This window comes from Electrona antarctica (genome assembly GCF_951216825.1).
Source record: "Electrona antarctica genome assembly, chromosome: 8".
Taxonomy (NCBI): Eukaryota; Metazoa; Chordata; class Actinopteri; order Myctophiformes; family Myctophidae; genus Electrona; species Electrona antarctica.
Genome location: NC_136789.1, coordinates 17996852 through 18020817, shown reverse-complemented (window position 1 = coordinate 18020817; position 23966 = coordinate 17996852). Strand labels below are relative to the sequence as shown.

At 45.9% G+C, this 23966-nt stretch overlaps 2 protein-coding genes across 5 annotated transcripts in view; one reads left to right on the top strand and one right to left on the bottom strand.

Annotated features, from left to right (window-relative positions):
• Window positions 1-5228: 5228 nt before the first annotated feature.
• On the bottom strand, window positions 5229-6125 carry LOC306928643 (putative divalent cation/proton antiporter TMEM165; the record flags this gene model as incomplete). The annotated part of the gene is made up of 1 exon (XM_079508913.1): window positions 5229-6125. The coding sequence occupies one exon, from the start codon at window positions 6123-6125 to the stop codon at window positions 5229-5231; it is 897 nt and encodes a 298-aa protein (XP_079365039.1).
• A 3794-nt stretch (window positions 6126-9919) lies between these two features.
• LOC306927390 (clathrin interactor 1-like) overlaps window positions 9920-23966 on the top strand; it is a 26093-nt gene continuing 12046 nt past the window's right edge. For 3 of the 4 annotated variants that reach the window (XR_013790506.1, XM_079507105.1, XM_079507103.1), the window contains exons 1-6: window positions 9920-10118; window positions 19565-19669; window positions 20031-20127; window positions 20579-20687; window positions 22275-22457; window positions 22817-22855. Coding sequence is in view for 3 of the 4 variants with exons in the window: in XM_079507105.1 (XP_079363231.1) it covers window positions 10078-10118; window positions 19565-19669; window positions 20031-20127; window positions 20579-20687; window positions 22275-22457; window positions 22817-22855 (574 nt within the window). In the remaining variant the exon portion in view is untranslated. The remainder of the gene's footprint in view (window positions 10119-19564; window positions 19670-20030; window positions 20128-20578; window positions 20688-22274; window positions 22458-22816; window positions 22856-23966) is intronic. The other variant, XM_079507104.1, reaches the window with a different exon arrangement.

Sequence of the window (23966 nt, the reverse complement as noted above, 5' to 3'; positions counted from 1 at the left end):
CTCTCTCTCTCTTTCTCTCTCTCTCTCTCTCTCTCTCTCTATCGCGCTCTCTATTTTAGTCATGTTGTTCTTGGCTGTCAGCCCCCAGTTGGACCTAGGGGTCTTTTTCCCAAGCGATCTGTGGGGTGGCCTCCAGGGACTATAGCGAGGACGCGCACACATGTGCACACACGCACACACACACACACACACACACACACACACACACACACACACACACACACACACACACACACACACACACACACACACACAGTCACACACGGGCGCCCACACACGCCCACACACACACACACACACACACACACACACACACACACACACACACACACACACACACATAGACGTGTGATGTGCTGTACCCTATAGTAATACCAATAATACAGGCCTAGTAAAAGTACTCAAAGTATTAATACCACAGCATTAAACAATACTCAGTTACAATTAAGTAAAAGGTCTGTATTCAAACATTTTATTGAGTAAAAGTAGAAGAATATTGGTGTCAAAATGTACTTACAGCATCAAAGTAAAAGTACTCACATTTTAACAAAACTGTAACAAGAAGACAAACAAATACCCAAAGAAAAGTCCCTAAAAATTGTACTTAAAGGAGCACCCATTTTCAACCTTATCTTCATAACATTGGTCCTCACTAATGCTCATTGAGTATTTAAGCCGTGACGTAAGCGCCTCCTCCAGAGCCACTTCCGGGTTCTACTGTTTGTGTCGCTTTTGTGTCCCCATAGAGTATACTGTGTCCCTCCGTTGGACTAAATCTGAGACTTAAACAACCACTAAAGTCTCATTTTACCGCTTTCCTTGCAACAACAAAGCTACTGGTCTCCCAAATCTGGCTGTCTGCCCCACACTGAATAATATCGCTATTTTATTTCATTTCAACTAAATCCTCCATTAGAGATCGTAGTAATGCAAAACAAGATTCAACGTACTCAACCCTGCACACATTCTAAAAATGCCCCCGAAATATTGTATTGAGAAAATGGACTGTTACCACCTTCAGTAATAATGATAATATAGTCTTTATTGTCTCCACATCATATATTTTCGTTGTCATGGACACTTGCAGTTACATTAATAATTATACTCGAGTTGAAAGCAACAAGACCCATTTTAACCCTCAATGGCTTCCTTTCTGAAAAATAACGTTATTGTAAAAAGATTCACGCGTTCAGATATTGCTATTTACAATGAGAAGCAGACGGGAGCTGGTGCCACTTGGACCCGGACGTAACGTAGGACTACAAAATGATGTCGGACTTAAATACCGAATTATGATGGTACCATTTTTGTCTCCTCTCTTAGTGTCTCATTGGTGAGCTATGATCAGGTGATCAGAAACCTGCCTACCGCTGACCAGAGCCATAGAGTAAGACAGAGTTACGACATTGAGGGGGCAGAAAAACAACCTGGTCATGTGGTTCATGTACTCGTGCGATCCCAATGCATTCCATAAACTTCCGGTTTGTCCCTTTTCAATAGAAGTCTATATAGAAGAGGCAAGAGCCTGGCCCCATGAAGTGAACAGAGTTGTCGTAACTCTGTCTTACTCTATGGCTCTGCCGCTGACCTCATCCATGGGGATTTCTAGCCATTTGAACTATACAACCTTTCTTTTCCTGGAACGCATACTGAAATAGAAGCCATTGTTCTTGCATTAAAAACACACACTAAAACCACTAAAACCACACTATTTCATTTGAATATTTGATGTTGTGGTTTTTCACAGTTTGTATTATTTGTGTGGCGACGTTGACATAATGACATGAGTTAAAAACGTCTTAAAAGCTCCTTTTAAAAATGGCAGCTCTTCCAGTTGTTACACTGCTCTCTATCTCTCGCTCTCTCCTTTTCTCTCTCACGTGCGGGCAGACGCGCAATATCTGTATCATATCAATACATGGGTCTAAAATATCAGAAACACTTTGTATGTCCACTAACAATGAGTCGGCTGGCAACCGGAAGTACAGCGGCGGCCCAAGCTGAACACGGAAGGGTTGGATGCATATAGCCCATTGGTACTTGGTCCAGTATCTATATACTCACTTGAACCGCGTACCAATTCTGTTGACCACTTTAACTCCTTTAATAGGCCAGTGGTTCTGGAAGTGGAGTCTGGGGATCACCAGGAGTCCTTCAGGGGGTTCCAGGGGGTCTCCCAGCTAAAAGATTGATAAGAGCCAAGGTTTTACAGGAACCAAATTGAACCTTTGTCTGTAACTCTGAGTGTACAAATGTAACCAAATGGACCCATAAGGTTTCTTTGTATGCTCTCACAGTTACAAATAGGCAGATGAACTCTGATGTTCTTCAACAGAATCGCAATCTAGTCAAAAGGCACATGTCTATGAACGTTATTATTACAAACAGCTGCAGCATTTTCAAAATAGTAGGCCTGTCACAAAAGAGTGTATTGATGAATATTACATTTGTTGTTATTGATTTTCTGTTTGTTTGTTTTCAAAGTATAGGTATATAGCAAGGTTGGAAATAGATCCTTTAATCAGAGTTAGACCGTAATAAGTAATACATACATACTGTAGGATAATATACAGTATCTCAATGCATACCTCTCAACAGGGGGAATAGTGGGATTACACCGCCATCTGGTGGTCAATTAAGATAGGTTAGTAGTAGGCCTACTACTTCTTATCAGAATTGGTTCAGTTTTCCATGAGGGGTGTTCCAACTGGGCACTTAACAGGACTGTGACTCTAAATGGAACCACAATAACAGAAAACAGAGACCCTAGTGTAGAGCCCAGAGGGACTCTGGTCAACCATATGGGCTTTATTGATTGATTGATTGATTGAAACTTGTATTAACAGTTTGCAGAATTACAGTACATTTCAAGCACAAACTCAATACAAAGGCTGTTAACTGTGAGTGGACGACCCAATTAAGCATTACACTTGTTTACAACCGGGTCCACCATGTTCAATTCATCAAAACATTTAGAGACGTACAAATAGACACTTCTATATAGACAAAGAACAGTACAGGAATTCATCATAATGGAGGTAAAAAGGGAAAAGAAACATATACAGTGAGGGGAAAAAGGGGGGGGGGGGGGGGGTGGTGGGGGGGGATTCAGATGTTTACGGGGGCCAGTTTCGAATTGCAGCCATCCGTAGGTGCCCTTTGAGAGCGGTTTTGAAGGAGTCAAGGGATTCGCATGTCTTAATGACTGTTGGTAGGGCGTTCCACATTTTGGTGGCATAGGAGCGAAAAGAATTTAGTCCCTTGTTTGTGCCGAATCTGGGTTGAACATGGTTCGTTGCACTCCCTCTGGTGTTGTGGGTGTGGACTTCGTTAACATTAAGGACGTATCTACACAGGTACATGGGTATCTTGGTGGAGTATCGAATCTTGTGGACCAGACCCATTGCAAGATGCTGTACTCTGTCGCCGACCCTAAGCCATGCCAGTCTGTCAAAGTGGGCAGGGGTGAGGTGGGTTCGGGGGGTGAGGCCAAGTAGGAGCCTGACCAGTTTGTTTTGGGAGGTCTGGAGCCTAGTTTTAAGGGCCTTTGAGGTGCTGTGGTACCAGGAGGTGCATGCATAGTCAAAGAAGCCTTGTACAAGGGCTCCTGTTAAGGTCTTCAAGGTGTTTTTGTCGACCAGTGAGGAGATCCTGTAAAGGAATCTTGTTCTTTGGTTGACTTTTTTGATTACGTTGGTGGCCATTTTATCACCGGAAAGATTAGCCTCCAGGATGGAACCTAGGTAGGTAATTTCATCTTTACGTGTGATAACATTGTCACCCACTCTTTAGGGGGTTAACTACTCTGACAACAGGTATTACATAACTGAAGGCGCATGCGTTTCCAAGGGCCATTGTTGGCCTAGTTATTAAATAACGTTATGCAAATGTGGTTTGTTTGTTTGTTTGTTTGAACCACTGCTCTGCCCCTGAATGAAAAGGACATGCGGTGCATGGTGTACGATGGAACTGACTCCCTATTTTCGAGGTGGCATAAGTCAGATACTTTGAACTGAGCTGATGCAATACATCCTATGCATTAGATCAAAGTTTCACAAGCTTTTCAGGCCGCGACCCCCCAACATAATTATATTTGAACTAGGGACCTCCCCACACGCACACACAATTATCATATTGGAACTGTGCAGATACCCTGTATGCACTTATACTGTATGTTGGTTTGATTACTGTTGAGTGAGAAAACAACGTTGCACATTAACCCATTTTGGGCGGGAACCCCTTTTGGTGTTGAAAGCATTATGTTATACTTGAGCTATGGACAAATAGCAGATCTACAAGCTCATAGCGCGGCACCGAGTGCCACGCTATGAAATTGTAGGTCTGCTATTTTTGAAAAGTCGTGACAATGTGGCGCAAATCTTTGAATATATATTCTTTCAGAGCCAACGTTTTTAACTCAAATATTTGCTTCTGGGGGGGGGGGGGTCCCTGGAACAACATGTTTTCAGATGGGGTCAGTGGCCAAAGTCCTTGACATGAAATACTGAGAACCTCTGATATAGAAACATGAGGTTTTTCAGAAAATGTTCATGATTTAGAAGACGTTTTAAAGTTTGACGTCAGGCTAATCATCTGGGGACCCCCCACAGTAATTCGGGGACCCCTGTATTAGATCATTGTAATGAGGGAGAGCAGGTCCTCTGCTTTCTCCACAGACAGACTCTAGTCCTGTCGCTGTGCACTCCCACATAAACGCATGCACTTCCACACCCTTAACCACATCCTACCTGATGCCTGGTATCCCTACTGTATTTTAGGCCTGTCAGTCATATATGTTAAAGACTTTTCATAAAATGTCAAAATACAAAAAACAAAACAAAAAACACTAGACTACTCAGTCAGGGACCGCGGAAGTTGGGAACGATGTATAAGTCAGGAGCGATGCAAGTTGGGAATGCACGGCCCACCTGGTTACGTCGGGGTCTGCTGGAACCGTGCGTGTGCAGTCATGGCTGTACAGAGAGTTTAGAAACGGGCTCAGAAGGCAGCCCTGGGGATCCTGTGTTTCACTGCCATTGACGAGTATACCCGTCAATTGAAATCCAACAGTTGACTGCCACTGACAAGTATACTGGTCAATTAAGGGTTTATATTGATTACGTTTATGTCAGATCGCGGAACATGGGTGTTGGAGCCCATCTTTACCACATGGTGTCACACTGACCAGAATCCAGCTACACTGACTGGGGGTTGAGTCTTCGTCCAAATCAAGTGTCAAAATCCAGCTTGATGAAAATGGAAGAGATGGCAAAGACCAGGAAAACGATTCCACCGATGATCGTAACGGTCCTGGCAGAGATCCTCTTGGCCACCATTCTCCCTCCAATCACAGCCAGTCCCGTGCACAGACAGTGTCCAAGCGTACCGCCCGCCGCCACACCAGCGGGATGTTCGGTGGCAGCTAGCATGATGGTGGTGAGCTGGGAGCGATCGCCCCACTCCGCCAGGAAGGTGAGGGTGAACGCCTGGACGAACACGGGCGATATGAAGCCACGCCACGTGCCCTGAGGCGGAGCGGCCCCCGCGTCCGTCGCCCCGTCCCCGTGCATGGTCCGCTGGAGCTCCCGGTCCTTTTTCCTGATCTCCGCCTGCACCTCGGCCAGCTCCTCCTGCCCCTCGTCGCCGCTCATCCTCAGGCCCTCTCGCAGCATCCGCACGCCGAAGACGGCGAACAGCGCCGTGGAGACGTAGTAGGTGTAGACCCGGGGGACGATGATGGTGGCGTAGCCCAGCAGCACCGACAGGCATGTCATGAGGCCCAGCGCCAGCATGGCTCCCGCCAGCACCGTGAGCCGGTTGTAGCTCATGGCCATGATGGCGGCGATGAAGAACGTCCGGTCTCCCAGCTCCGAGACCACGATGACCGAGAGGGCCGCCACGAAGGCGTGGAGGAAGCCCAGGTTCCCCTCCCCCAGGGTGTCTTCTCCACTCAGGGTTCTGTCTACAGGTTGGGGCTGCTGTGCTGTGAGCGATGCGTGTTCCTCTCGGTTTCTGCTAATAGCCGCGGTCGATGCGACAGTGGCCTGCAACGCAACGACGGCCAGAAGCAGCACCAGGACACGGAACACACCTCTAACGGGACATCCGTCTCCCATGAGAGGCATGTCCGACAAGAAAGCAACACGGATCCACGCAAACCTCTCACAGATCAGAGGATCAACTGGGTCTGCCTGGTAATAATTAGAAACTCTCTCATTAGAGAAGTAAATTAATACTTTTGCATCTCCGCTTATATAAGCTTGGTAACGTCATTGCTGATGTCACTGGGTCAAGCCAACTGGAGGGAATTCAATTTGGGGGATTTGTTATTAGTGTGGTTGCCGATAGGCAAACAGACTATTGTTATTGGTCTTTTTGTTATCACTCCTACTTATCGACGAATCCATGGAGCAGTGTCCTGTAAGCCAAGTGTAGCTAATCAGTGCTGTGGTGTAAATCTGCGCTTAATGGCACACCACAACTATATACTGTATATATATTGGACAATATATGATGACATCACAATATGTGTATATATATCCTGCCCTCTTCTGATTGGACAATATTCTTGATAGGCAACCACACTCGCAAGTCCCCAAGATTGCATCTTTCTAGTTTATTTAGTTATTGGTTAAAGGTTCAAGTAGATAGATAGACCTTTATTGCTCCCATGAGGGAGATCCAGTGTCGTAGATAGCAGCACTACTGCAGATATGGCTCATGTGATATCTCCACTGTGGATATATAACCCCAGGATATCACAGCTCACCTGTATGGTATTGGTAACTTCTTATGATGCGTAGCTAGTTCAGGCAGACAACTTGTGAGCACGCCTACCTGATCAGATGACTAGTCTCATGCACTCTATACCTGATCAGAGCGGCTATTTAAACTTCTCTGCCTACCTGCTCATTCCTGGCTTCCCTCCTGCTGTGCGGACGTGGGTCGCTGCTGCTGCCTCCCTGCCCGCTTGCTGTTAACCTGCTGCTCGTGAAGTTTTTGCAAATCCCACCGCCTCCCCAGGCCCAGGGTATCCGGAGATCTCGCCGGTTTACCAACTCGCCGCAGCGAAAATTCTTCATCAATGTCTTCATCGTTATACTAACATGCTGTCTTCATCAGTGTAGTATGTCAAACCCACAGATGTTATAGTTAATTTCCAAAGTGATTCCTACTTCATCTAGTGTAAACTCTAAGCAACTATCCTCTCTCTCAATTCAATGCAATTTAAATGAAGGTGAAGTAAAACTAAAATGCACTAAACATCGGCAAGTGGGTAAACTGGCGAGTTCTCCGGTATCCCTCCCCAGCATCCACCTAAGGCTCTGGTTCTAGATCCACCTGCATGGGGTCTATATTCATTCCCTGTAATTCTATTTGGCTTAATTAACTAAAATGTTAAAGTTACAGGGAATGTATATAGGGGCAGAGCCCTGATGCCAATCTATGCTAATGCTTCATATATCTATGCTCAATAAATATATATTCTAAATTCATTCTAGTTGTCTGACTGAACTATACCATTTCAAGGAGCCTTATACAGTTTGGTATGAATTAGGCCATGGACCCCCACAACTTTGACAATTAATTAACCCTCTCGATCCCTCTCAAGGCTGGAGGTCCCCGGACCCCACTTTGAGAACCAGTGTGTTATGGTATTGTCTTGGAGAGATCACTCACCCTATAAAACCAGGATAGAGGCGAGGGCATGCTGCTAACGAGTGCATACTTTAGTTCAGACATACCATTGGTTCCGAACGACAACCTACCTCAAACCCTAACCTAACCATAACCGCAAGCATGGAGCAGCGCATCCCTCGCCAACCTTAATCCGGTCGTTTTAACGCATCCCTCACCAACCTTAATCCGGTCGTTTTAACGCATCCCTCACCAACCTTAATCCGGTCGTTTTAACGGATCCCTCACCAACCTTAATCCAGTCGTTTTAACGCATCCCTCACCAACCTTAATCCGGTCGGACCAATGCTATGTCGAACCAAAGTCTGCCTCCCGCTGCTAACACCTGCTATTTTTTTTTTGTATTTGCGTAACTTGCTAGTCAAGTAGGACTATGTGGGAATATGTAGGTGTGTGCCACTGCCTTCATTTGTTTGTGAACATAACAGAGCAAATAAAAAAAGGAAAAACTAAGTCTGTATTGGACATAACAATTGGCAAAATGAAAACAATTATCTTCAAGATTCAATGAGATTTGACCGTGCCAATACCCAGCCAACTAATAAGAACAAAAGCAGACAAGTAGGTAGACTAATACAAAGGTACTGAACAGTAATTACCGGTAGTAATTCAAGTGCAAAATGTGTAGATAGGTGTTGTCGACACACTTTCTAGATTTTGGAATTGCATCTTGACTGGGTTACTGTGGTAGGACATAAGTGTAACATAGAATATAATGTTGATAATATGATGCGGTAATACCTTTCAAAGACCTTGGTGAGACATAACTCAGAATGTTGGACAAATGTAGATTCTCCCCCATGCCTAGGCTAATGAATAACAAAATACTCTATTCTATTGTTTTAGCGATAAATCTATCAATTACTTTTTAGATTAGTAGAACAAAAGAGAGAAAGGAGCGCATCTGTTTGATAAAAATGGCTAGAGTAAAAATCCCTAACAAGGTATATGTCTTTGGTACAACTGGTTGATGCAAAAAAGGATGAGACCAAGGCTCTCTTGTGGAAAAGTTAAAAAACCTTCAATAGTGTGGCTAATGTATAGGAAGAATATAAAATCCTACGAGTTGCAGCAACAATGCCTTCATCGGGGTGACTACTGACTAAACAAGATTGCAGAACAAACCTTTACAGGCTCATTACCATACTTGGTGGCCGGCTGAAAATCCACACCAAGACAAATTGTACAGCCTTACGGCACTAAAATCTAACCTATACACTTAAAAAAATAAACAAAAAAGGACAAGAGTTTGTAATAAAACAAGAAAAGGCTATGTGTTTAAACAAATAATTGAGAAGCATGCATTTTTATATATTAATGAAGAAATTTAACTCTTTAGCATTATTTCACAGCATGAATCTTAAACATTTCTCTATAATGACAAAAGTGATCAATTAACCTTGCGTCACCGGGCTTTCCAAGAGTTCGATTATTAATCGATTATTGTATTGTCAATTATGATTGATGATTTTTTATAATGGTTTAGAATTTTGATGAACTGTTGCACCCCTAATCCTATTCTATTCTAAATTATATTATTTTTGAGGCACGCTATAGTCCCTCCTATGCCCAGCTTTGTGTGTTTGTGTGTACCACACATCATGATGATTTGATTGGCTGAGCACGGAATGTGATGTATGATGAGTGTATGATGATAAGAGCGCCCCTCACTTTTTGAGTGGTGTAAACCACTCCTACGACTGGCTTTGTTAGTCTGTCTGTCTGTGCTCAAAATATGAGCATGGTTGCTACGGTCACCCAGTTCACCCGGGTGTGATTTCATTACGTCAGACATTACGTCAGACCACAGCTGATCAGTCTATATAAGACCTTACACCACTCAGTTCACACAGGTGTGATTTTTTCTATATTGAGCTATATTAGTGTAGATTTTCGTCTTACACAAACATTAAATTCCCATTGACAATGAATGGATAATTTACGTCATATGTGGACAAGCAAATTGGCTATTTTCGTCCTTTTTTTGTTTGATGTAGAACTACCATGTACGATGATAAGAGCGCCCCTCACTTCACACGGGTGTGATTTCCCCCCCCTGTTATATTCTATTCTGTCATATTCTATTCTACTCTCCTCTCTCAGCCCATCTTCTACGCATCCGTGACGTAGCGTTGCCTGGGCAACAGGGGCCGGTCCAAACCCATTAGCAGAAGCAGCAGCAGCACCAGCTCCTCATCATCACCACCACCACCACCATCATCACCATCATCACCACCCCGTCAGTGAGGACTGGAGGAGGCGGCACTGGCAGGGAGGAAGCTAGTGTTCTCAGACCGTCTCTGCTGCACCTGGAGCCGGCCGGGAGACGCGGGGTGACGCGGTATCGACGCAGTGGGCCCGCGGTTGCGTGCGGGGGACATGCTAAACATGTGGAAAGTCAGAGAACTGGTTGATAAAGCGTGAGTAATAACGGTTCACGATTCAGTGAGAGCGGCTAACCCTGCTAGCCTGGCTGGCTGCCTGCTTTAGCTCAGCTGGAGTAGATCTTTACGTCCCATAGCCCGGAGAGACGGTCGCGGCGTGATTGGCCAAAATATGGTTGTCATAGCAGAAGGAGAGTAATAAGTTTGTTGTGTGGAAAGAAACGCTGTGAAAAATAATTAACGTTTAAAAAAAAAAAATGTTTTCTGCCGGTTATGTTTAACCAGAAGTTCAGAACCGACCAGAACTATTTGGAAACACTGTCTGTCTCTGTGTTTAACCAACCGTCCCTCCCGGGCTATGGCACCCAGCATCACCAAACGGGTGATGCTGGGACGCAGCCTCTCAGCTCAGCTGTTATTAGCCCGTAAAGCTAGCACAGTGCTAGGCTAGGCTGTGTTTCATACATGGACACAATGCATTGTTGCTGATGTAGTACTCTTTAGGACTGGTAGCTTCGTGTAGTAGTAGGCAGCCTACACCGAGAGGGACACGTACTGTACACGCACTAACGTTACTATGGTAACACAAAAAACACAGCTCATCATTCTTTGACCATCACACCGACCATAGGGATGCAAGGCAAGCACTGGATGCTGCGAGCAGGGAGCAGGCTAATTCCACTAGCATAGTGCAAACACTTGCCCTGTCTGTTGGTGCAGAGAGGCATCACGCTCTGTCTGTCTGTCTGTCTGTCTGTCTGTCCATCCATCTATCCATGTGAACATTACATGATAACCATGGACACATTGTAGTGAATTGGTACCTTGTTAATCAGCTGTGAATGTGAAGAGTGCTGGGGGTCTCCACCTTTCCTCATGGTGGTGCCCTCATGGTTACATCCAGGATACAATATAGTGCAATATATCTATATATTATTGACATTGTCCATATCGTGAAAAACTGTATGACTGGTAGATATTGTCATCACAATGTATTTATCGTTACAATATTGATATTGAGATATGTTCAGAAATATAATTATTTGATTGTGTCCATGTCAGCCAAGTCAACCATACTACAAACATGAACCAGTATCTGGCTGGTGTTTACTATAAACATTAGCTTATAGAAGAGCCTGCGGACCCTTTGATCTGTGTTGTATATGTGTACTGTACTGTAACTGTGATCTCCATGGAGGCTGAATAAGGTTCACACTGACTTTTAGACTTGGTTGTTAATGCAGTTTCTATTATTTTGTCATTGAACACTATGTTACTGAACAAAAGCACTTGTACTGTAACAGCACAGTGCCGTAGGCAGGGCGACATGGACAAAGTTACAGTCACATTTTTAACCAATAACTAAATATTGATATTGTGATGAATATTTACACAATAAGATTTTTGATAAATAAGTAATAGAACAGCTACAACTGTCAAAAGTTCAGATCACTTTATTCAGTATTTAAAACCATGCATGGCAATAGAAAAATAAATATGTCTATGCCTAATTCCCTATTGCGTATGGTAATATCAGAAATAAATCGGGAACAACATGTCCCCTATAATCTCAAAATTCCCATGAAATGAGATGGTGCAGGGCCAAAGAATAAGATTACACAATATTTCCGGTTGTAATGATTTGACGTAGGCTACTTTAGGTTACAAAGTGGAAATAGCAGATGCACAACGCATAGCGATTTGAACAGTTGTGAGCTTGTAGATCTGGAGCCGTTCACAGCCTTTCACACATTCCTGGCTTCATAGATCAAGTAACACTGCCCCAGCAGACGGTCTAAATGGGTTGGACTAGACTCGAGTAAGAAGTTCATGTCTATGTGTTGATAGTACATCTTTAAAGTGCTTTTCGATTAATCAACATAGTATAAGAATAATTGCTCAGGAAATATTGGATAGTGCAGCTCTAGATGTTGTGTCGAGGTCTTCTTTCTCTCTGCACTGTGACCACTGGGGTTTTACCTCTGTATCTCACAACATCTGGCCCAGACAAAACCAAAACCAAGCTCCCTGACAGCTATAGTGGTGGACACAGTGTCAACATCACCACGGCATTTCAGTTCAGTGTTCAGACACAGTGTTCAGTGTTCACAACAACGCCTTTTAGTCTCTGTCGTGTGGTGTCTTTGATCACTGACTTTTTGAGATCCTGCTGTGTTGTTTCTGTATTGTTGTTGGTATGGCTGGCAGCACATCAAGATAGGAGGGGCCCAAGAGTGCCTTGTGGCGTCTTCAAAGCAGTTCCAGTTTCAGTGGAAAACTGCTTCTTCTTTTAAGCAACTCAAGACAGAGCCTTTATTTTAACAGAATATGTTGTGGTTAAAGGGAGAGACAGACAAATCTTTGAGTAGCTGATGCTATGTCTCTTGGCCAATTACGGTCTCTCCGTCATTCTTGAGGTGTAGCCTAAATGCTTGACCCACTGTTGTTTGAATGGAAATTGATATTGTCATCAGTCATCACAATGTATTTAATTATCATTACACTATTGATATTGAGATATTCTGATCAGAAATATAATTATTTGATTGTGTCCTCCATGTCAGCCAACTCAACCATACTACAAACATAAACCAGTATCCCGCTGGTGTTTACTATCAACATTATCTTATAGAAGAGCCTGAGCCTTTGATCCGTGTTGTATATGTGTACTGTACTGTAACTGTGATCTGCATGGAGGCTGACTAAAGTTCACACTGGCTTTTAGACTTTGTCTAAAAGTTTTCTATTTACTTTGGTCATTGAACACAATGTTGCTGAATAAAAGCACTTGTACTGTAACAGCACAGTGCAGTAGGCAGGGCGACATGGACAAACTTAACGTCAACTTTTTTGCCAATACCTAAATATTGTCTGTCTGTCTGTCTGTCTGTCTGTCTGTCTGTCTGTCTGTCTGTCTGTCGGTCGGTCGGTCGGTCGGTCGGTCGGTCGGTCGGTCGGTCGGTCGGTCGGTCGGTCGGTCGGTCGGTCGGTCGGTCGGTCGGTCGGTCGGTCGGTCGGTCGGTCGGTCGGTCGGTCGGTCGGTCGGTCGGTCGGTCGGTCGGTCGGTCGGTCGGTCGGTCGGTCGGTCGGTCGGTCGGTCGGTCGGTCGGTCGGTCGGTCGGTCGGTCGGTCGGTCGGTCGGTCGGTCGGTCGGTCGGTCGGTCGGTCGGTCGGTCGGTCGGTCGGTCGGTCGGTCGGTCGGTCGGTCGGTCGGTCGGTCGGTCGGTCGGTCGGTCGGTCGGTCGGTCGGTCGGTCGGTCGGTCGGTCGGTCGGTCGGTCGGTCGGTCGGTCGGTCGGTCGGTCGGTCGGTCGGTCGGTCGGTCGGTCGGTCGGTCGGTCGGTCGGTCGGTCGGTCGGTCGGTCGGTCGGTCGGTCGGTCGGTCGGTCGGTCGGTCGGTCGGTCGGTCGGTCGGTCGGTCGGTCGGTCGGTCGGTCGGTCGGTCGGTCGGTCGGTCGGTCGGTCGGTCGGTCGGTCGGTCGGTCGGTCGGTCGGTCGGTCGGTCGGTCGGTCGGTCGGTCGGTCGGTCGGTCGGTCGGTCGGTCGGTCGGTCGGTCGGTCGGTCGGTCGGTCGGTCGGTCGGTCGGTCGGTCGGTCGGTCGGTCGGTCGGTCGGTCGGTCGGTCGGTCGGTCGGTCGGTCGGTCGGTCGGTCGGTCGGTCGGTCGGTCGGTCGGTCGGTCGGTCGGTCGGTCGGTCGGTCGGTCGGTCGGTCGGTCGGTCGGTCGGTCGGTCGGTCGGTCGGTCGGTCGGTCGGTCGGTCGGTCGGTCGGTCGGTCGGTCGGTCGGTCGGTCGGTCGGTCGGTCGGTCGGTCGGTCGGTCGGTCGGTCGGTCGGTCGGTCGGTCGGTCGGTCGGTCGGTCGGTCGGTCGGTCGGTCGGTCGGTCGGTCGGTCGGTCGGTCGGTCGGTCGGTCGGTCGGTCGGTCGGTCGGTCGGTCGGTCGGTCGGTCGGTCGGTCGGTCGGTCGGTCGGTCGGTCGGTCGGTCGGTCGGTCGGTCGGTCGGTCGGTCGGTCGGTCGGTCGGTCGGTCGGTCGGTCGGTCGGTCGGTCGGTCGGTCGGTCGGTCGGTCGGTCGGTCGGTCGGTCGGTCGGTCGGTCGGTCGGTCGGTCGGTCGGTCGGTCGGTCGGTCGGTCGGTCGGTCGGTCGGTCGGTCGGTCGGTCGGTCGGTCGGTCGGTCGGTCGGTCGGTCGGTCGGTCGGTCGGTCGGTCGGTCGGTCGGTCGGTCGGTCGGTCGGTCGGTCGGTCGGTCGGTCGGTCGGTCGGTCGGTCGGTCGGTCGGTCGGTCGGTCGGTCGGTCGGTCGGTCGGTCGGTCGGTCGGTCGGTCGGTCTGTCTGTCTGTCTGTCTGTCTGTCTGTCTGTCTGTCTGTCTGTCTGTCTGTCTGTCTGTCTGTCTGTCTGTCTGTCTGTCTGTCTGTCTGTCTGTCTGTCTGTCTGTCTGTCTGTCTGTCTGTCTGTCTGTCTGTCTGTCTGTCTGTCTGTCTGTCTGTCTGTCTGTCTGTCTGTCTGTCTGTCTGTCTGTCTGTCTGTCTGTCTGTCTGTCTGTCTGTCTGTCTGTCTGTCTGTCTGTCTGTCTGTCTGTCTGTCTGTCTGTCTGTCTGTCTGTCTGTCTGTCTGTCTGTCTGTCTGTCTGTCTGTCTGTCTGTCTGTCTGTCTGTCTGTCTGTCTGTCTGTCTGTCTGTCTGTCTGTCTGTCTGTCTGTCTGTCTGTCTGTCTGTCTGTCTGTCTGTCTGTCTGTCTGTCTGTCTGTCTGTCTGTCTGTCTGTCTGTCTGTCTGTCTGTCTGTCTGTCTGTCTGTCTGTCTGTCTGTCTGTCTGTCTGTCTGTCTGTCTGTCTGTCTGTCTGTCTGTCTGTCTGTCTGTCTGTCTGTCTGTCTGTCTGTCTGTCTGTCTGTCTGTCTGTCTGTCTGTCTGTCTGTCTGTCTGTCTGTCTGTCTGTCTGTCTGTCTGTCTGTCTGTCTGTCTGTCTGTCTGTCTGTCTGTCTGTCTGTCTGTCTGTCTGTCTGTCTGTCTGTCTGTCTGTCTGTCTGTCTGTCTGTCTGTCTGTCTGTCTGTCTGTCTGTCTGTCTGTCTGTCTGTCTGTCTGTCTGTCTGTCTGTCTGTCTGTCTGTCTGTCTGTCTGTCTGTCTGTCTGTCTGTCTGTCTGTCTGTCTGTCTGTCTGTCTGTCTGTCTGTCTGTCTGTCTGTCTGTCTGTCTGTCTGTCTGTCTGTCTGTCTGTCTGTCTGTCTGTCTGTCTGTCTGTCTGTCTGTCTGTCTGTCTGTCTGTCTGTCTGTCTGTCTGTCTGTCTGTCTGTCTGTCTGTCTGTCTGTCTGTCTGTCTGTCTGTCTGTCTGTCTGTCTGTCTGTCTGTCTGTCTGTCTGTCTGTCTGTCTGTCTGTCTGTCTGTCTGTCTGTCTGTCTGTCTGTCTGTCTGTCTGTCTGTCTGTCTGTCTGTCTGTCTGTCTGTCTGTCTGTCTGTCTGTCTGTCTGTCTGTCTGTCTGTCTGTCTGTCTGTCTGTCTGTCTGTCTGTCTGTCTGTCTGTCTGTCTGTCTGTCTGTCTGTCTGTCTGTCTGTCTGTCTGTCTGTCTGTCTGTCTGTCTGTCTGTCTGTCTGTCTGTCTGTCTGTCTGTCTGTCTGTCTGTCTGTCTGTCTGTCTGTCTGTCTGTCTGTCTGTCTGTCTGTCTGTCTGTCTGTCTGTCTGTCTGTCTGTCTGCTTTTTAATCTGATTCACTGCTAATCTTAATGGGATTACAAATAATCCACTGTTTCTTGCATTAATTGTGCCAGCGTCTCTTGATATTTATATTCACTGAATCACAATGAACTGCTGTTACCATAACTTTCACATACAGTACCACTTAAGCCTGACACCGTCATACGACAAAAAATAGCCGATCTAGAAGCTCGCAGCACGTTATGATGTGTGTTGTCAGCATACAGTAACAGTGGTTTTGAACCACTTTAGTGCTGCACTAGCATACCATAATGCATTGTGATTGTACGTATCCTTCGTGGGGGTGAAAAGGCCACTTTAAGACTTTCTGCTGGAAGAAACTGCAGTCACACAATGTTAATAGTATTTGTAGTAGATAATTTGCACCATATGGCCAGAAAAATGATGAAGTCTGTGTGTTTTGACTGGATTGCTGAATTCCCATAATGCCTTGGTGCACTGCCCATCCTTGTGGAGAGGGGGGAGGCTGCGTGGAGGTGTGACATTTTCATGACAAAGTTTGGTCATGACTAAATCTAAAAACACACATTACACACACAAAAACCCCAGGAAAGTGTTTCTTGTGTCCTAAACACCATTAAAATAAGATTTGGGTTCCATTTAGTGTACAGTGGTTCTCAAACTTTTCAATTTCACGGACACAGACCCTCATAACTCTGAGTGTGTACAAATGGAACCAAGTCCATTTGGTTCCATTTGTACACACTCTGAGTTGCATACCCACACAGGGCCATTTGGAAGGACACTTTGAGACCCACCGGTGTAGCAGTGTTTCCAGTGAGCCAACATGCACAATAGCAGCACCCTGACTCTGTTTGACCAGAATGGAACAGAGCCTTCATTAGTATCATCGGTAACACCTGTGAAGGAAGTCGGAAGAGGCCCGGAAGTAGGACGAGTTATTTCCAAAATGGCGTATGTGCAATTGTGCATAGAGCCTATATACACACTAGTACACAGACCAGTCATTAAGAGATATGAGACGAGGCGGACGTGAATTGAGCAGCACACAGATCCATCCAACAGCCCAGGTGGGGTAACCGATACGAGGCTGTCATGCATGGTCAGATGTGGTGAATAGACTCTTTATGTGTCTATGTGATCAGGGCTGCCAGTGGAAGGTAAGCCTTGGGGTTTTCGCCAATCTACATTTTTTCAAAATGTTTGAAATTTCCGTTACCGATTAAATAATGTCAAATAAATAATGGCTGATAATTCGACCAAAACGATACAAAGTATTGTACAAACACTTGCTTCTGTGATACAGGAGGGAGGGGGAGAGGAGTAGCAGGGAAAGGCTGCGACCCCCCAAAATGGTCATATTTGAACTGGGGACCCCCCAAAATAGTCATATTTGAACTGGGGACCTCCCATAATGATCATATTTGAACTGGGGACCCCCTACCCTGACAAGCTGGAATGTAGGAGTTGAGGCATTACATTTTGTTTCCACAGGTAAATATTGTGAAAATAGCAGATCTACTGAGCTGGTATATTATTTGAGAATCTGGGCAATCTTTTGACCAGTTTTTATAGTATGGTTTGTTGATTGCTTTTGATGCAATAATGGTGCTCTTTTTTCACTTCTTTCTCTCATTCTTAAATTGCCACTTCACTGTCAGCTGGGGACCCCCCCCAAAAAAAATCACCCCTCCCGAACCACTGGGCTAGGGGAGTATGAAAGGACTCGAGGCGAGAGTGGTTAAGGAAAGACAAGCGGTGTACAAACGGTTTGAGGCGGGCGATAAGGGAGAGAAGAGCAGCTTTAATCACTGATGCTGTGTTTGCTAGAGGAGTGGTTCCCAAACCTTTTCATGTCAAGGACCCCAAAATTGACACTAACTAGCCCGTGGACCCATTTGGTTCCATTTTGTACACTCAGAGTTACAGACCCATAAGGCTCCATTTGGTTCCTATACTGTATATCATTTAGCTGGGGACCGCCTGGGACTGCCTCAAGGACCCCTAGGGGTCCCCGGACCCCACTTTGGGAACCACTGTGCTAGAGGACTGTGTTCAGGTCTGCAGCGGGCACGCACACACACATAGTATACACAAGTGCACAGAACAAACGCATCAGCAAGCAAGCGTGCAGAACAAAGAGGCCAGGAAGTCGTGGTTGCTTGGTGTTTTTTCCAATGTCCTACACACACACACACACACACACACACACACACACACACACACACACACACACACACACACACACACACACACACACCTATTGCTTTCATGCACACCCACTCCTCTACCTTTGTACCTTTGTCTCCTTCGCAGCTGTGCGTGGGTGCATGCGTGCGTGCGTGCGCATGCGTGTGGTGTCGTTGTAGGTAGGCCCTTGTGAAGTGTAGATGTGTGGAGTCACAAGTGTAGATGTGATATCAGGGCCATGCCTGCCTCAGAGTTGGTCTGTCCTTATACGTCTGACTGTTAGTGTTCCAGTGCTGTGACGCTTCATAGTGCTACTGTATATATTTACTCAAGTACTGCACTTAAAATTGTACTTCAGTATATTGTGAGGTGAATATTTGATGAATTGAGCACAAAGGACCCCAATGGAAACATGGTCTTATTTAATGGGTTATGTAAAGAGTTGGGAGTACTTGTCCCACGGCTGCCCGAGTGTGTGTCTTCACTGTCTGGTCCTGATATGAGTTCCTGACTGTTTTGTGTTGATACACAGTACATGACATACAGATACAGTACATGTACATGCCCCCCTCCTCTCTTTCTTTGTTGTTGTTGAGAATATGATGACCATGGTTATGTTATGACCCTGCTTATGTGAGCAGTGGAGTGTGAAGGGGACACAGGGGGAGCACTGCCCCGGCCGTAACACACCAACATGACTTACTGACCGGGAACCGGGAACATCAATCATCAACTGACATGAATGATCAATCTAATGTAATTGCGTGGTGCTGCTCCTATAGTCTCGTGTAGCCGGACGATCAGTGATCTCTGCCTGCCGATGCGTCTGGGGACTGTTGATCTTAAGGAGAAAACCAGCAGTAATAAACCTAATGCCCACTGCTTTGAAAACCAATCCTGTTACCATCCCATTCATTATGAAAGACAGACTCAAAAGTCTTTAAATTGGTTCTACGATGCAGATATAATATTTTCCACCCGGTGAGGCGATTCGTTGAGCTAATTTACGTGGATGTCACCAGACATACTGTCAGTAGGTGGATATCTCTGATTGTCTGGATACATGAGACTACTGTAAATTCACCATTTACCATTTATGTACCATTTGTTATTACTACTATGGGGCAGCAGTGAGTCACAGTGGCCGGTAGAGTGACCGGTTTCGGTTCCGAGTTTGATCCCGGGCTCCCCCAGAGTTGGTGTCGAAGTGTCCTTGAGCAAGACTCTGAGTCTCTAATTGCTCCCGATGTGCAGGTTGGTGCCTTGCATGGTTTCCTCTGCCATCGGTGTGTGAATGGGTGAGTGTGCATTCACAATCTACGTATGTAAAGCGCTTTGGATGAAAGCGCTATATAAATGGACCATTTATTTACTATTATGATACTGCTTACTACTGTGACAAAACTTTGTGTGTGTGTGTGTGTGTGTGTGTGTGTGTGTGTGTGTGTGTGTGTGTGTGTGTGTGTGTGTGTGTGTGTGTGTGTGTGTGTGTGTGTGTGTGTGTGTGTGTGTGTGTGTGTGTGTGTGTGTGTGTGTGTGTGTGTGTGTGTGTGTGTGTGTGTGTGTGTGTGTGTGTGTGCGCGCGCGTGTGTGTGCGTGTGCACGTTCTTGTGTCTCCAGCACTAATGTGGTGATGAACTACTCTGAGATTGAGTCCAAGGTTAGAGAGGCCACCAATGATGACCCCTGGGGGCCGTCGGGACAGCTGATGGGAGAAATAGCCAAGTAAGACAGACACACACACACACACACACACACACACATACACACCAGAGGGTTAGCCAAGTGAGTCCGGTGAGAGCTTACAGTTTACACACAAACCATTCGTTTTTACATTTTTTAAATTGCAAGGTTGTTATCAAAGATACGCTTGAAGGTCTGAGCAACCACAACCGCTGTATCTGCATTAAACTATATATTCTTTAGTCCGCAGGACTCCCCTGTGTTTTCTCTTCCCGTTTACTTACTCCGATGCACCTGTCCATCTTAGCAGGTTGTGCAAAATAAAAGGTTCTCATCATGAAATGATATTGATACAAGATGTCGTTCTTTGGTTGTGTGTGTGCGTGCGTGCATGTGTGTGTAGGTCTACCTTCATGTATGAGCAGTTCCCAGAAGTGATGAACATGCTGTGGACCAGGATGCTGAAAGACAACAAGAAGAACTGGAGACGAGTGTACAAGGTATGCAGGAGCCTCATGTCCTGCTCCCTCACACCATGATGGTGTTGCCTGCCTGCCGAGACAGAGCTGGTCTAGGATAGCTTTTGTATCGGCTCTTTTCAGCAAGCAACACCATCGTACGCCCTGGTTCTCTATACAACCGCGGCTCTCAACTAGGGGAACACCAGTGGTCCTTGAGGGGGTTCCAGGTGGTCCCCAGCAAAGATTATGGAGTTGGTAACCAAATGACCCTTATAGATCTTTAACTCTTGAGAGTGTAAAATGAAACCGTTTCATTTTACACTCTAAAGAGTTAAATTATCCCATTCAGGACGGGAACCCCTTTTTGTTTGCTATCTACAGTATATAGCAACATTCGACCTCAGTCCTAAATGGGTTATTGCTAAATCTGCATTAGTCAACTTACAAGTAGAGCATGTTTTACAATCTCTCTCTCTGTCTGTGTATCCAGGCTCTCCTCCTCTTGGCCTATCTGATCAGGAACGGCTCAGAGCGGGTGGTGACCAGCGCTAGAGAACACATCTATGACCTCCGATCTCTAGAGAACTACCACTATATCGGTAAGACTGGTCAGCAGCCCTTCTACTAAGATTTCTAGAGAACTATCACTGTATCGGTAAGACTGGTCATAAGCCCATCTACTAAGCATGTCAAGTATGCAACTTTTAAGTTTAAATTTATATAATTAACCGAAACATATTGATGATGATGATAATAATAATATAAACTAATTAATAATGATGATAATAATGATAACTATGAAGCTGATGATAATAATAATAGTACAATAATAAATGGTAGTAGGATACATTTCACACAAACATGCAGTTCACTGGTCTATTAAAGTGGTTTAAAGACATCAGATTAAACAGAAACAGATTAAAATCTTATACAAACATATTTTATAAGCAGGTTTTTTTAAATCAACAAAACAATGTACAACACATGCACGCACGCACGCGCACACACACACACACACACACACACACACACACACACACACACACACACACACACACACACACACACACACACACACACACACACACACACACACACACACACACACACACACACACACACACACACACACACACACACACACACAGGCAGATAGAGAGAGAGATTATCTTGATATTCTCCACAAGGTCAACTCAAACCAGGGGTCATCAATATGACCACAATGTGTCGGTCCATTTGGTTCTATTTCTACACTCAGAGTTACAGACCTGGCTGTTATGGCCATTTAGGGCTACTCATTTTGTATGTCTGTGGCAAAAAGTTATGGAGTATATACAGTATATATATAAATAAAAATATGGCCAAAACAAACGTATTATGGAATACTGTAATGAAGTAATTGTTCATTTTATTAACTGTCCTACGTCAAACTGGATATCAGCGGTCAAAGGACAGCAGTGAAGAAAGACTTTTATTGCAGTCAATGGAATGAAGTTGGCACGGACGATCATCTTTTAGGGAACTGTGTTGCTGTCGGACAGAGGAATCTAGCATTTCCCGTCAGTGTGTGTTCTGACATTCCATATGTTGATCCTTCCCCATCCATCCTTCCTCTTCTCTATGTCTCCCTTTTGACTGATACCTGTCCATTTAAACTCTAGACGAGCCTGTCCCAAAGTTATTTGTGCAGTCGTGAAAACTAGAGTTCTCAACAGGCCCGAAAAGTAAGGCCCGGCCCTACCTGGGCCCTCATCAAACCCTGTACATTCAAGACACTGCCCCCGCTGCCACCCTTAGATCTCCATATATGGAACTGACCTGTTCTGACATTCCATATGTTGATCTGACCTCATCACACCCATGTACACTCAAGACACGCTCCATATATGGCAAGTGCACGTAAAGGGCAAGGTCGCTTCTCGCCCTCAGGCGTCTTACTGACAGTACTGCATAAACAATATAAAAGCATAATTATCAAAAAGACAAAGGGCACTGTACTTTAATCAGCTGTAATAAAAGTCATTTGACTGCTGATAATTCACCGTTCGATGTGGACAGTCAATAATTAACTTGATTACAGTATTCCAAACAATTCCATAAAAAGTTTGTTTTGGCCTTGGATGAACTTTATGCACCTCACTGTAATACAAACGTGTGCGTGCGTGCGTGCACCTACTATTATGCAGACGAGAGCGGTAAGGACCAGGGCATCAACGTGCGTCAGAAGGTGAAGGAGATGGTGGAGTTTGCTCAGGACGACGACAGACTGAGAGAGGAGAGGAAGAAAGCCAAGAAGAACAAAGACAAATACATCGGAGTGTCCTCGGACAGCATGGAGGGAGGAGGAGGAAATGGCAGCTTCAAGAACTGTGAGCACCTCCTTAACCCATTGGAACCGGGATCATTTCACATTTCAGCTATAAACATAATAGGCAACAATTAAACGTTAAAAAAAACATACATGCTTTAGAACAGCACTCAAAAATAGCAGATGCACAAGCTATATATACATTTTTAAAGCAAACATCTTTAACTCAAATTGTTGCTTCTGGGGTTCCCTGGAACAAAATATTTTGAGATGGTGTTCGGTGCTCAAATACATATAATTTTGGGGGTCCTTGACATGAAAAGGTTTTAGCACCACTGATATACTGTATAGCAACATACCGTACGAGAAAGAAAACTGTTTTAGAGAAATTATGTTTTTGTTATCTAATGCCTACTGTAGCTTCCCCAGTGGACCCCGGTCCTGAGCTGACATCGGCAGGTATGGAATGGAAGCTTTGGCTTTTTGGTGATCCTTGAGGGGGGCTGTGTGTGTGTGTGTTAGCCATGGTTCACATGGCGCTCGTCTATCACAAGCGTCATGGCGGAACTTCAAACTGCAATTTCTCCATCTACAACGTTAATGTCTACTCTACATATGACTACATTTCAAGTATAATGTGCTCACCCCAGGGCCACGAATGTTACAATTCCGCTCGAGTGAGTATAAGTACCAGTATCTTCCTTATTGTATTGTTCAATAAAAAATATTTTAATCCTGTGGCCATTTTCTCAAAAGGTTACTTATAATGTAGAGTGCATTGCCTCTCCCAGCCGATAGGGGAGCGTAGTTAAAAGCATAAGGCGATAAAACTGAGAAAATCGATGGGATTAAAATGCTTTTTATTGAACACTACAGAAGATACGGGTACTTATATCCACCCGAGCAGAATGGTAATATCCGTGGTCCGGGGATGAGCATTTTATATTTTAATTCTGTTGTAAATGGAGAAAGTGCGTGAAACTGGCTGAAGTTGTGTCATGAGTCATGACACAACTTCACAATTATGACATGATTATGTCATGATTATGAAGGATATGGTTTGCAGAGTGACTTAAGTCTTCGACTCCGCCGGTCATCAAATTATTGGTTTAGGAATGCAAAAGAAAAAAGAAAAACTTGAATTCAAGGCTTCATACGGTGTGCAATTGATAGAAAATGATTCGTTTTTTGCTACTACTTCTTTAAGTAGTAGCTTTGCCATTTCAATGTAATTTAAAAATTGTGACTTTAAACGTATAGTGCATGGCACTATAGTGTGCGTGCGTGCGTGCGTGCGTGCGTGCGTGCGTGCGTGCGTGCGTGCGTGCTCTCATAATTAAGAATATGCAAATGGCTTTAAATTTGTGTGATGTCCTATAGGTACAAGATTGTTTATTTGTCTTGATGAATCATTAACAAGATTAGAGTTAAGCCGCAGTGCCAATCTTGGATTAAGATTTATACTTTCCGTATGCTTTCACATACGGAAATTGAGATACGCAATGCCAACCATTGTGTGTGTCTGTGTGTGCGTGCGTGTGTGTGTGCTTGCGTGTGTGTGCGTGCACGC